Source organism: Branchiostoma belcheri, unplaced genomic scaffold, assembly GCF_001625305.1.
Source record: "Branchiostoma belcheri isolate BF01 breed outbred unplaced genomic scaffold, Haploidv18h27 scaffold76, whole genome shotgun sequence".
Taxonomy (NCBI): domain Eukaryota; kingdom Metazoa; phylum Chordata; class Leptocardii; order Amphioxiformes; family Branchiostomatidae; genus Branchiostoma; species Branchiostoma belcheri.
The window spans coordinates 1,155,480-1,170,073 of record NW_017804420.1 but is presented as its reverse complement, the minus strand read 5'-3'; the positions used below and the strand labels follow the sequence as shown (position 1 = coordinate 1,170,073).

Below are 14,594 nucleotides of genomic sequence, written 5' to 3'. Positions count from 1 at the left end.
GTTACTTCCGGATCTGCCGAGCCGATCGCGAAGTAAGCTAAAATCCCTTGACAATTACTTTAGTTTTGCCGTTTTTTAGCGTTTAAAGTAGATGGTAAGGTTATTTTCTGGGAGCTTAGAAGCAGTAGATCAGCGTCAGTAATCCGGTGAGTGCAGATTGTAAGCATGTTGCGACAAAGGTCTACTATGTTTTATGTTGACTTTCTTGGTTTGGCCCAAGTCTGACATCTAGATCACGAGACTTTCGGCTGATCACAGTCAGGTCATTACCTAGCTTGCTAGGTGTTATATTCTGTTGTTGATCTTTTCGTCGTCTGAACTTTTCTCTAGTCATCAGCCAGTCAGTTTCTTAGCCGGGCCCTTGTGCGCCCTCCCTCCCCATCCTTACGCAGACCACAGAAGTAACACCAAGGCCCAGAACTTTCTAAGATGGCGGATGTTGGTCTTCAGACGTCTGTAAGCCTGGACCAGATCCAGCCAGGTCCAGCTGGTTCAACCATCGTAGGAGTGGAGGAAGAAGAAGGTGTGTTGTTGAAACATTACTTAATTACTTCCCCTTTCAGATTTTGCAATCGTGGTAATTTATCCCACAGCAATCAATGTTTAAACGATGTTAGCTAAATCAACATGACAGTTTGCCCAACTAACAAACTAGTGTCAAGTATTGGAGTATTGTTACAATGTCCTGTGAAGAAGAAGACACTGAAAGAAAGCGTGGTTAGATGACAGTCGGTGTCAAGACTCAACGAAGACAACAACACAATTAGATAAATGTACCTTAAATCTATTATCACATTGAAATGCTTGAATACAGCATTGAAACTGAACAATGGGTGGGGGTGGTAAGTAAAATTCAAGGATTAAAAAAAAGTTAACATTATATACCTGTGAAATATATACATGTATTTTATTCCAGACCAACATCACAGCTAGAACAAGAGGCACAGTGTTATAATTATGTGGCTGAACTACTAGTAATGTGATTATCATTACTAAGTTACGTCACTTGTGAACTTTAGACTCCTGTGTTGCTATTGTGCACTTTCGTGATCCCATTAGAAAGTGACGGTGGAATTCGATACCCCAATGTGGGTGTCGCTTGCAAGTCTACTCAGTCAACAATTCTTTCATCAGGTTTTGTGAACAGTGTTTGAACTGAGGAAAGTCAAACATGAATGTTGCAGTTTATTCATGTATGTTGTATGAAATGAGCTTTCACTTCCTGACAATGAACAGTATTGTACTGTAAGGTCTGGCTAGTAAATCTGTGTTTGAAACTACATGTATGCTTCATGTGTTAACACAGCTAAAATATGTCTTGTATTTGTTATAAAATGAAGAAGATGTGGGTACATTTTCAAATGGACTTTGATTGCAAATTGGCCAAGCATTCGGGCAGGTTGCTGGAGTACAATTTAGTCACACTAGATAGCTTTAAACAACTTAGATGTGCAAAGGTTAGGTATAACAGGTCGTTTGGTGTAATATAGCCAGCTGCCACCACGCTGTGTGCCTGCGAAACTGGTGTGTTAGGCTGAAGTGAAAGCGGGTATACCGGCTATACAGATACAGGAAGGCTAACGTAAGCTGGTTCATTTCTTGTCACAGCGCCTCCTGCAATTGGACAGAGTGCACCAGCAGGACCTCAGTCACCCCACCTGCGAGCGAGAGCCCACCGCCGGACACAGAGTGACCAGCCCTGGACCATGTTCCCCTTCAGCACTCCAGAGGGGTTTGTGGCGGTCAACAAGCCACCCAGCTGGGCAGAAAACGAGATTGAAGCGCTCAAGATAGCAAATAATTACAGGGTTTGTGCATGGCCTTTTGAAGGCTTTTGTCATATTCTACTAAGTAGGTCAATATGTTTGTACATCTGATTCAGCTTTTGTTTGTTAATACATGTAGTTTAGTCACAAAGTAAACTTTGAAATTATCAATGAGTTGTCATGATCCCTTGGTGAAGGTTAGACATCCATGTAATAAGATATGCCAATAAATGTTACTCAAACAACGAAATATGATTTTGGAAACTGTCAGATGTTTCAAGTAGCATCACTACCTTTTGTCAGTAACATGCTGTCATGATTCTTGGTTTGTTGGCAGATATTTAATTTCAGACTTATGGCAGCTGACTTATATTTTATTTTTTTACAAATTTCTTAATGAACAGAATAAGTCAAACCGTTAACCTTTGGATATAAATAGCTGAAAATATAGAATTACTAAACGTATGATTTACTATATTCCTTTCACAGTTTGGCTTTAAGAAGTGGAAGAGCCATGTCACAGCCAGGCCACTGGAGGTCAGATCTGATGTTGTGAAGGAGTTATATTCAGAACCAAGGACAGTCAAACTTATAAAAGGTGTGTGCATTTGCATGTGGCTTGTGCTAAGTTGAAAGTTTGCCATTTTACTAGATTTGCACTGCTATCCCAGTTCTTCTTTCTTTCTTTCTTTTTTTTTCTTTTTTTTTTTCTTTTTTTTCTTTTTATTTTTTGTACTTTATTGACAAAAGGAACAAAAATACATACAGTGTGACACATAGGACAAGCATTGTACAAATACAGAGATAAATTCCTAAAAACTTTACACTATGAAGACAAATCCTTATCGTCTATGTTCAAAACTTGTAAAGTGAGGTACATCTGTACATGCATTTCCTTTAAGTTCATATTGTACAAGTAATACTCCTCTCATGTATGGCCTAAGGTCTATATGGGTGATGCTTTAAACACCACATGATTTGGGGAAGACTTGAACGATTTTAACTGTGTTTCTCTCCATTGGATTCGTATTGGAAACCTTACCATTTTGATTCTTTCTTGGCAGTTCAATTTCGGCAGACTGCAGCTAACTAGTTTATCACAAACTGTATACTTAGTGTTGTGGTCATGTCAAAATCAATTTCAGTTGTTTCTCCTTGTGTCTTGCAGGCTCGACCATCTCCCCAGGAAATGTCCTGTACAGTGTGTTGTTTGGGTGGTGGGTTGCTGCTTTTTATTTCCTGGTGGCTGGACTGATGATGCTGACCTACATCGGCAGAGTATATGGTAAGGATGATGTCCGACCTTGCTCCAGTGGTCATATCAGACATTCAATGCTTTTGCATAAAAATAGTTATTGTTTTACTTGTACTTTATTTCTGCTCCCCTGAAATATGTTGCCTTTGATATCCTGTTACAATATGTATAACTGTGTAATCTAAAATGTGTTGCTGAGATTGCAATACATTATTGTTTCTTTCATAATGATTTGAAATGTTATCTTCATGTTCACAGGTCAGCACTGTTTCAAGTTGGCAAAATATTTCTTTTGGCCCTTTGGGAAGTTTGTCCAAAAGGTAAGAAGTGGTTTTGATTTCTGATTGAAAAACATTTTCATTGTACCAGTAGTAATATTTGTGACTGCACCTGACCATGTATCAATTGAATTTCTTTGTATGGTAAAGTTAGTCCCATAGTCTGTTTAAGTCTGTAGGGTTAGTGGGTTGATGATCCACTGTGTCACAGGTATGTTATTGGAAGGTGGAGCCCTTCTTTCTCCTTCTACCACCTTTAACCTCCCCAACTGGTGTCAGGTACCCATTTTACACCTGGGTGGAGTAAGGAAAGTCGTGTAAAGCGCCATTCTCAATGACACTATGTCTAGCCAGGAATGCCACGACCTCTTGGTCTTATGTCTGGTTACCTTACCATTTGGCCACACAGATTAGTGCAATATTGCATTTATTATTGTTGCTTTGTTGATAATCATCAGGACAGAGAAGGGGAGGAACATTCACTTCACAACAGCTCAGTTCATAACAGCTACGAGAGTTTTGAGTCCAGTGAATCCACACCGCTGGTGTCTAGTACCAGAAGCAGGAATGGCAGGAGAGGCTGCTGTGGCACAACTACTGAATACTGGGTGAGTTACAAGGACATAGCATCACAAAGCCGAACAAAAAAAAAAGAAAAAACTTTATACCTTCAGCTTTGAAGTTGTACTTTAAGAACTCATGTTTCTTTTACTTGCAATAGATTTTAATCTTGCTTTTGTAATGATAATTGATATCTATGTAATATAGTTGATTGAAAAGCCATACATTTTGACATAAGGTATGAAAGGATGTTTTATTGTAGTTTTCTACCCATTCATGTCACATGTACCAGTTGGAATAATGCTGAATCTGCATCTGTTGTAGCACAAGCCAGAGACGTATGTTTGGCTGGTCCTGGGGGCACCGCTGCTGTTTGTGATCCATGCCCTGGTGTACTTTGTATGCTGGATCCTGGTGGTCTTCATACCTGTGGCAAAGGTAGTCATATCAACAACATTTCTTTAGTCACTCAGTGTGAGTTTAACTGATAAGTTAGCATGGTGTGCAGTTTCTAGTGATGATGACATAGGTTCATTTTGATGCTATTGGTAACGTGTTACCTGTAGCATGAGTGAAAAGTTGACATAGAGAATGTGACCCCTGTTACAGGTTAACGGCCATGCCATCAAGATGCTTCTTATGCCACCTGGGTCCATCCGGATAGAGAGCGACAGCATGGTAAGGAATAGGCATAGAAAGGTACATTTCATACCTTTCTGTAATTAAAGAAATGAAAAAAAATATAATCATTTTAGTATATGTAGCTATCTAGAATTTGGAATAATCGTATTATTTTTAGCTCTTATATGCTTATTCTACTGGCTACATATTACACTTTGTCAACAATTCAATGTACTACATGCATGCAATTGTAATCTTGGGGGAAAGGTATGTTGAAGGTATGTTTGCTGGTCAATGTTGTATGTATGAATTGTTGTATTGTTTGTTGACCACAGCATGCAGCCCAGCAGCCCAGTGAAGTGATAGTCTGTACCTACCAGGCTGTGAATGTGTACTACTACAAGTACACTGTGGATGGCATGAACATTGTTCTTGTCAGTATCCTTTCTGTGACCAGAACAAAGACAAAACTTGACACATTGACGGAAGGGAAAAGGGGGTGAAAGACAAATTGTAACAATGAGTTCACGGTACAGAAGTGACTATGGAAACCACGAACATAACAGTACAGTGGAAAAACGAATTACAGTTACTGTATGTTTTTTGAGCTCATCTGTATATATGATATCCTCACTTCATACATGAAAAGTCAAGGGAGCTTTACTACATGTGATAATATAACATGTTGCACTTAACTACACAATTACATCTATATACATGACTTTTCAATAAATGCCTGTGAAATGTGCTGTTACCCTTAACTCACTTGTGTTCAGACCTGCTGCTGTTTGTGGTTCTGGCTCTGATTGCAGGATATGGAGACAAGGAAAACCACTATACCTCACCTACTGCAGTAGGTTTCAGACATTTCCCTATAGATCATTTTATCAGTAGACTGCGACAATAGCCCCCACCCACCTCCATACAGTAAATCTCTCATTGGTCAAACTGCTAATTGCCATTCCTTCATTGGTTGAACTGCTGATTGTGATTGACAGTCGGGGTCAGTCAATTGTCTAGAGGCTTACTCTTTAACTTATTAAGCTACTGACCTTATTCATACTGATCACAAAGGTAATACTTGTATTAAAACATTGACTTCAATCGGTAAAACTTACAGTAAGACAGGCTCAACATTTTATGATTTTACCTTGATATCTGCTGCAGTATACATGTATTTCATGCATATTTATACATCAATTGTAACTATATATGTTCAATCTTTTACCCTACAGAAATTTGTGATCTCTCTCCTTGCCATCATACCATTGGCCTATTATATTGGACTGTCCATTGCCAGGTAAGCATGCAACTTTCCTTATCCCAATAAGCCTATTCGCCATTACCGGCGCGAAATGCATGATGGGTAATATCCGCCATTTTGAGAGATAAACAAAACCGCGTCGCCCCGCGACACAGCGAGCGCGGGTGTCGAATCCCGCTACGTAGCTAAAAAAAATGAGTTTACCCGGGCCGTAAGTGGAGATTTTATATCTTATTGGACGGCAAAGATGACAGACGTTTCTTGGTTGAGGTTAGACTGCCGGTAACTGCCGGTTTTCAAGGCGTTTCCGCGAGTCACGTCCAGGGGGAAAAGCCTACAACTTCAAGGCGCATACAACTTCGTATGCTTAAAAGAATCACGACGCGGTTGCCGAATTCGCCGAAGACAGCAGCAGGTTCAGTTGTGAATGTCAAGAATTATAGTCAAGAATAAAAAAACTCACCTATTCTCGGCCCGGTGGGCTTCACGGAAGGGTAGTTCGTCGAACCGAAGGACGACGTCAAAGGATGCCCCTCCCCCCCGCACTTAAAAATCGGCCCAGCACTGATCATGGCCGCTGATCATGAGTTTAGCGAGCCGGCCCTGTGCCTCCCATACTACGTAAACGGCTGTCGGGCGACTATGATGAGGAGAAAACATACTCCTACTTCGACTTTGAATGGGTAAGCGAAGTCCCTTACCACCATATTACCCCAACTGCAGACAGAAATTGCTTCCTCAAACGACTAGGCACATCTTACCTCCTTAGTCCACACTGTCTTGGCCGCGGAGACGAACTTGTCCACAGACCCAGGATACAGAACCAAAGACATAACAGTAGTATTCAAGCAACCATGGCATTAATTTTCTTTGAAGAACCTTGTGTTTAGTAAAGGATTGTTGCATGTTGCCAGTAATACTTGTGTTAGTGTACAGGTCTTTCTCAACATATATGGCATTGTATATTTAATATTATATTTCCTATGCACCATTCATTAAGTGCTGTCCACATATAGAGAGATATGGGAATAAGAAAAATATCAAAATGGTGCTTGTTTTGTTTTCTTTATAGTATAAACATGTATGTAACAGTACAATCAGTGTCCAGGGAAATAGTAATTGAAAGGTTATCTGAGTTGGTAAGTTACATATTTTATTTAAAAAAAAACTAGTTCTCCAACTCAAGAAATTTGAGTTTTCAACTATATCTGTCTTCATCAACTATCTGAGCCAAGTGCTGTGGCATTATATTTTCTACATCACTTTGATTGCAGAGCTGTTTGTGTGTTAACACAGTAAGTTTATGTTTAACGGTGCTTGTATGTTTTCTATCACAGTGTGAATGTTTACAGTAATCTAGTAATCGCCATCGTACAACCTATGCTGTCTAGCAAATATTATTTAGTATTTAGACAATAAACCGGATAGTGAATGTGAGTGAGTATGTAGTACTGTCGATGCAGTTAACTGACTTGTTTTTCTTGTGTTTGGTCAGAAAAACAACAAGAGAGTAGTTACAAATTAAATATTCCACTTTCAAGATCCAAACGCAGGGGTCAGGTGTTTGGTGTAAGTAGTGTAAATGACTGGAGTTCTCTACATACACCTGATCTTATGGTCAACAGTCAGTGGAAAAGATCTAAACTTAAGTACTAGTACTTAGACCATCACTGGGAGCACCTGTGGTGCAGGCACGAAGGAGTCAACTACACCAGTTCACCACAGCTTTCTCAACTGCATGCGGAAAAGGGTATCTTAAGTGGTAAATATAATGTTAATGACTTGACATCATGTTCAAATATATTATTTTCCACTAATTCAAGTTAATAAGTGAAAAGATAATCATATTGAATCTATTTACAGCAGACCCTTGTTAGACTAAAAGTCTGTACCAGTTTAGCAGTATTACTGCACAGAACTATCAAAATTCAGTACATAAAATATCTGTCATGATTACAATTTGCAGCACTGTTTATGTGCGGGTTACAATATACTTTCATGAAACCATTTCAGAACTTAAGTGTACTTGTATTTTTAGTATATTCCATCTGGGTTTGCTTCAAGCTTGTTCATAAGTTTATTCCCTCTTCTCCTAGCATGAGGTTTTTTCTTCTCATAGGAAAATGGTCCACTTTTTGTACCATGTATTTGGCATGTCTCTTCCATTTTTCTAGATGGTAAGTTGAATTGCTGCAATTCACTACTGCACACAGCTTCATGTTGAGGTCGGGAAAGTAACACTGTAAAAAGAAGAAGAGAGAAAAATTGAACCAAAAGTTGATGGATTTACGTTCAAAACATCAAGTCTTGAATGCACTAATGCAATGGCATTTGCATGCACAAAACCCCCATGGCCCTACGTATCCCGCTACGAAAACCACACTAAATATTTATAAACATATAGATGTCATCACTGCTTGTACTATTCCTAAATCATTATTTTAATCGGTAATAATGTCGTGGTGAGACGGTGAGGATTGTGGTTAGAAAGCTCTATGTGCTTGGGGTGACACAAGAACACGTAGTGTATCGGTCTTCTGAAGACAAAGCTCATGCAGTTTATTTACAATTTTTACCGACTAAAACTGAAAAATTCCACCATTATCTTACACAAATAACCACTCTTACACGAAAAAAGGTATTCCAAAACTCGTTTTATCGAGATTGGACCGGAAAATTGAGCGGAAAACGTGAAGACGGAAGGCGTGCAGGATGGGGGAGGGGGGCATGCATAAGTAATTAGGCGCTAGCGCTAGCTTGGATACCGTCAAAAAACGTACCGTAAATCCACTTGAAGATAAAGATATCGCGATATTTTAGGCAAGATAGGTCCAGAACATCGTTGGAACTCAGCCCAAGGCGGGCCACCACCGGTAACGCCGTGTGTAAGCTGGAAATCGAGACATACGCTGGCGCTGGGGACGATTGCGGCCGCGGGTTTGTTTATCTCCAATTCTGGGTCGCTAAGTAAACTCCGCGCAGGCGCACTAGTAATGGCGAATAGGCTTATGGTCTACAGCATTTTACTATTTATTATTGCTATCAGAAAAACTATCCATGGATCTGAGTTGTCTACACAAGGTTGATAAGTTGTATGTAACCACCTGTAAATAAATACACCACTTTGGAAAACAATGTGTTTGAGAGATCTCTCTCAATGTGCAGCACCCCCCAAATATGCACATTATAGACATGCAAGAGCACATTATACTGGGAAACATTGCATTGGAGATCTGTTTTGAGGCGCATTTTGTCAGGGTCACAGATATACTAAGTATGTGACATGGTGAAATTATATTTAGTATATCTCTTGGCTTGGCATATACATTTAGTATATACATGTATTATATTTAGACATATTAAGCACAAAAAATGACTTGGAACTTCAAGAATGTCTATTATAATAGATGAGATTGATTCTAAGTTATTCTAACAATACATGATCTTGTTGCCAGTATTGCAGCACAGAGTAACTTTGCGGTTGGTGCTGTCCTGAACGCTACGTTTGGCTCTGTCGTGGAGTTGACCTTGTACATAACTGCCCTGGTGAAGGGCGCGGAACATGCCAACAACTGCTACTCAGAACTGGTCAAATCTGCTCTCACAGGTGGGGGAAAATTCTAGACACTTCTGATGAACAGGACTTGGTTTTTGATTGAGTTAAATGTACAAAAATGTTTTAAAACGCATTCTTATATTTCCAACTTGTCCCAATTTGCAGATATTCATTTTGTAGCAAACTTTCATTTATTTTACCCAGGAAATAAAAAAAAATGATGAGTATCTATTAAACTTTGTTAACTATCTTGTTTCAGGAACACTCCTCGGTACTATGTTGTTCATCCCAGTAAGTTGCTCATTTTCTATTTTTATGTTCTTAATATTGAAGAAAGACTGGTTGTCAAAAAAGTATTTACGGGCCTTCTTTACTGTGTTGTTGCACATGAGTGCGGTAAGTTTGGCTGATGTGTTTTAATGTGTTCCAGGGTTTGTGCATGATCATTGGTGGACTGAAACACCATGAACAGTTCTTCAACCTGAGATCAGCGGGAGTCAGCTCAACTCTGCTGTTTGTATCTGTGGCAGGTAGGCAGGACACAAACATGTACAACAGTCATGTTGGTATCTCTTTCATGTATTCCTGTAGTGTTGGGCTGGGAACCATGTTTTCTTATAGTAGAAAGTATTGCAGAAAGTACTTGTAACTGCTGCCTTTTTAACTAACTATTGTGGTATCTTCCAATGGACTGACTTGCAGTTATATTAATATAAAGCACTAACTTGCAGGAATATATAACTGTATAGAATATGATAATACATGTATACACAGTGTTGTTTGGAACTTGTCTTTAAAAAAGGGTCTAATGTTACCTTTTCTACACAGGTGCTTTTGCTCCCACCATCTTCTCCAAGTTCTACGGCAGTATCGTCTGCTCAGTAAGTTTTTTTTTTTTTTTCGTATTGCCTTTCTATCCAATGAGTGTCCATCGTTGTGCTTTTTGTAGTTTGAGTTTAATTTCTGACATCTGTTCTGTTGTTTTCCAGAGTTGTAATAACGTCACAAGTTGGTCCAACATCAACGACTCCCAGCTGACAGCGACCGGGCCCAGCAGCTCCTTCATGTGCTCAGACTGTCACCAGGAAGTGGTGAGTTTCACTTCTAACAAGTCCTAAGGCCACACCATTTTAATCAACTTGTGAAGAACACCATTATATTTGTGAAGCAAACCATCATTTAATGGATAAAGCACAACATTTACAAAAGCATGAAATATTTCATGGAGGTATGACATGTTTGAACTCTTGTTTAATAGTGCTATTCTTTCTTTCTAAAGTTTGACCAAGAGGGAACATTGTTCAATGAGCACATCAAGTGAGTGTTTTGGATTACTTTTCTTCAACCTTTACTTTACTGTCATTTCAGGAAATATTCTACACTGACTGTTGAAAGATCATTAGATTCACGGATCAATGACTTATGGTCATTTCTATATGTTACCTATTAATTTTCTTTTGTTGAAACAAGTTGCAATGTAAAGTCGGTAACTTTCCTCTGGGAAGTAGGTTTTCCAATAGTTAGATCCTGACTGCCTATCACAATTAGCAGATTAACCAATCAGAAAATGGCAATTAGTGGTTTGACCAATGAGAGATTGGCTGCAGGTCAAGAAAAAATTTTGCATTTCGCATTGCATGACGAAGGGATTAGTTGATTTGTCTGCTTTCCATTCCCCAGAATACAATGTGGAAGCTATTACGTAGTGTTTTCTATGAAATCAACTTGGTGACTACAGTTTTCTGCTTTCCTGCATTTATCCAGGCCCCTGATCTACACCTGTGCCATACTGCTGCCCCTGGCCTACATCTCTGGTCTGTTGTTCACACTGAAAACTCACTCTCACATCTACGATGTGAAGACAGAGGACAACAACACAGCTCCTAATCAACCAGGTACCCACTTCCTTCAGCAGAAATAGGCATTTTCCATGTGTTTAGGTAAAATTAACGCAGTTGTCATTTGTAGTGTAAGTTTGACGCATTTTTTATTAGCTAATACTTGCTACAACTTGTTTTAACAGCTAAACACACTGGGTCACCCCTACACTTCTTGAGTGTAGTATTTGTGTTGGATTTTGGGGTTTGTTTTTTAGACAGGCAGAGGCTTTCCCATACGACTGACATCTTACTGTCCTTAGGAGCTTAACATTCCCTCTTCAGTCTTAAGGATAAATACATTCATAACCAGCCATGTCCAAGGCTTGAACCCCTACCCTCTGGACCCACAGAATTTGACCAAGAGGCAAAGCCGCTTTTGCCATAGAGACAAGACCTATAATTGTCATTTCTATTGTTTTATCGTGTACATTGTATGTGTTGTATCACTTAAATCAGCTCTTATGATTTCCAGATCACAATGACAGCCACAGCACCATTGCCCACTGGTCCCGTCTGAAGGGAGTGACCATCCTGCTGGTCGGGACAGTACTGATGTCCCTGTGTGCCGACCTTGTCACAGAGAACATGCAGCCTATTTTAACTGGCTCTGGGGTGTCACAGGTTAGATCATAAGATGCTTATAAGCTTCCCAATATATCTATCATCAAGAATTAAAGACTTTTCATTTCCACAAGAAATCAAACCCCATATTAGTAACGTAGATATAGAAACTACCATGGACCAGCAACATAATTTAATCCTCATTGTTTGTCTCACACATATACTCACTTACTTTATGATAAGATTTTAGCTTTACTTCAGAATTCAGGATGGTATGTGACAGGGTTGAGGTGTAGTCAAGTACATGTACAAGTATCATCTGATGCAAAGTGATCTTCACTTACAAGATTTTTTGAGTGAGATATTTTCATCAAACTATGCCACTTACTAGTATTTTGTAGTAAAAATATATGACAACAGCTCATGATTCTTTTGTGTTTTGCAGAGACTAACTGTTTAACTGTAAGTTAATAAAGACACTGTTTCTCCTCACAGTACTTCATTGGAGTGACGTTGTTAGCCCTGGTACCGGATACTCCTGAGATTGTCAACGGCATCCAGTTTGCACTGCAGAATAACCTCAGTCTCAGGTAAACCATCAACATGTAATGTTACAGACTTGTGGAATGTTATCATAGTTCAGACAGTAGAATTGACATGTCTGGAATTGTTATAGAATTGAAAACTGCATGAAAACAATGGCCATGACCAGTATTACATGGGTATTTGAGAAAAACTCCTCAACCATTCATTCATTTATTCTTTTTTTGTTCTTTTTGTTCTTTCACTCACTCACTGTTTGTCTCTTCTAGTATTGAGGTAGGCAGCTCCATCGCTGTGCAGGTGTGCTTGTTACAGATGCCTGTTCTTGTCCTGGTCAACACCATCCATGTGAGTACATTACATCACCACATAACATACTAGGGGTCTACAGGATTTTTGTTTAGTCTACATGACATCTCTCTACAATACTGTAATTCACTTTGCTGTCATGGTAGCAAAATTGGGCAGTCTGGGGAAAAAGACATGTTTACAGAACTTGGTGAGAAAGAGTGGACTTGGTCCGGGCAATCCGCCCGACCTGATGATGATGATGACAGAACTTAATCTTAATGGTTTCAGCTAGTTCAGGGTGGGGGTTGCAACAAACAATTTGATAACGGTAACACTAAGAACAGTACAGAAGTGAATATAAGAGTTCAGGAATTACAGTCCCCTCTGCAGGATTACATAACAGTATGTTGTGAAGGAAGGATTTGATGTCTTTAGCCTTTTGAACTGGAGGCAGCCATGTTGTTTTTTTGCTGATGAGTCTTGTGCCCTCTGCCCTGTAGGAGATTGGCTTCCAGCTGCTGTTTATAGACCTACACTTGTGGTCGGTTCTCTTCAGTGTGCTGGTCATGAACTATATCTTTATGGATGGCAAGTGTGACTACTTCCAAGGTAGGCATAAAAATGGTTTGTGATAAAGCCACAGCAATTTAATTTGTTACTTCTCATCTTGATTTTCTCCCATACAATGTTAGGTGGTATTTTTGAGCCCTTTATGTTAGATACTACTAAAGTGCTGCCAATGTATTGTACTATCAACTTCCTTTAGAATCTACTTGTATTCTTGACAGCATGAGACTAAGATAAACACCTTACTAGGTACTCTTAGTACATGTAATACCACTTCTTCTCCAAGAAGACTGGAAGTTCTTGCTGTAGATTGAAGGCAAAATTAAATTTGATTCCTGTAGAGGTCTATTAGTGTAAAATTGTGCCTTTAGCATTACATCTTGAAGTTTGTGCATTTTACTGTTTCTTCATAGAAAATTCACTCTTAATATTATAACACTAACAGCTGTAATCCATGAGTGCATAGCATGGTGTCTGAAATGATGTGTACTGTGTGTTTATTTTGTTACAGGGTCTGCCATGTGTATTGTATACCTCATCATTGTAGCAATGTACTTCTTCGCTCCCAATCCTGAGGGCTGCTGAAATCCCTGAAACTGTGCCACGATTCTACCAACTATGCCTTATTGTAGAGGGCTCGGAATACTTTTTCTGCATTACTGCACTGGTTCAGGTAACATTGAAAAATTACCTGCACCAGATAAGTTTTACCTGTACCACTAAAATTTAGGAAGTATGGGTCACACTAAAACTGTTCAGAAACCATTGCCATTATTTCTTTCATACTTCATAGAGGGCAACACTAACAGTCAATGCAGCAAAATAACAATCCACATACACCTGCATTTGTATATAAACCCAGTGCAGGTAGACATCAGAAATACCTGCACAGCTCCAATTTTACCTGCACTAAACTGCATATGCAGGTGGTATTTTTGAGCCCTTCATGTTAGATACTACTGAAGTGCTGCCAATGTACTACATTGTAGTATTGTACTATCAACTTCCTTTTGAGGGATGTCTTAGATGAGCTAAATCATGTTGCTATATATATCATGATGATGTTGCTATTATTATTATTATTACAATGTATTAGCTGGGAGGAATTTTGCTGCTATATGAAAATATAAATGGTGTCCTAGTCTTTCATTCCAGAATGACATATTGTCTGGATGCTGCATAAACTCTAAACCTTATTCATCCTTAAAAAATGCTGCATAAGTTGAAATTATTCCTATACATAATGAGGTAAAGAAGCAAATGTTGCCAAGGATGGCTAGTCATATGAACAGCCTACTTTTTTTTCTATAAAAATCTGTTGTCTGTCTTGAAATGTTGGCATAATTTTAGGACATATCTGTTATTGAGAAATGCTGCCAAGAGGTCTCTCTTACTTAATATTTAGGAAATATGTAAGTATATATATATAAATATTACATGTATATTATGTA

At 39.0% G+C, this 14,594-nt stretch overlaps 1 protein-coding gene and 1 long non-coding RNA gene across 5 annotated transcripts; one reads left to right on the top strand and one right to left on the bottom strand.

Moving 5' to 3' along the window:
• LOC109485477 (low affinity vacuolar monovalent cation/H(+) antiporter-like) lies at positions 1-13,875 on the top strand. 4 transcript variants are annotated; one of them, XM_019789129.1, is made up of 24 exons: positions 1-32; positions 331-523; positions 1,609-1,808; positions 2,256-2,364; positions 2,935-3,051; positions 3,280-3,341; positions 3,758-3,907; positions 4,185-4,298; positions 4,470-4,538; positions 4,817-4,919; positions 5,258-5,334; positions 5,717-5,781; positions 9,201-9,352; positions 9,561-9,592; positions 9,732-9,831; positions 10,130-10,182; positions 10,291-10,392; positions 10,581-10,618; positions 11,066-11,196; positions 11,654-11,802; positions 12,238-12,332; positions 12,555-12,633; positions 13,077-13,185; positions 13,655-13,875. In XM_019789129.1, the coding sequence occupies exons 2-24, from the start codon at positions 430-432 to the stop codon at positions 13,726-13,728; spliced, it is 2,274 nt and encodes a 757-aa protein (XP_019644688.1). In that variant the 5' UTR covers positions 1-32; positions 331-429; the 3' UTR covers positions 13,729-13,875. The 4 variants fall into 4 exon arrangements, with proteins under 4 accessions (XP_019644688.1, XP_019644690.1, XP_019644691.1 ...); XM_019789131.1 differs by having other exon boundaries at positions 10-32; positions 393-523; XM_019789132.1 differs by lacking the exon at positions 1-32 and adding an exon at positions 131-146 and having other exon boundaries at positions 393-523.
• Positions 7,008-8,703, bottom strand: LOC109485481. Its single transcript, XR_002141134.1, has 3 exons — positions 8,526-8,703; positions 7,887-7,985; positions 7,008-7,479 (listed from the first exon to the last, which is right to left on the bottom strand). It is a non-coding gene; the product is annotated as an uncharacterized LOC109485481 (long non-coding RNA).
• Positions 13,876-14,594: the final 719 nt, after the last annotated feature.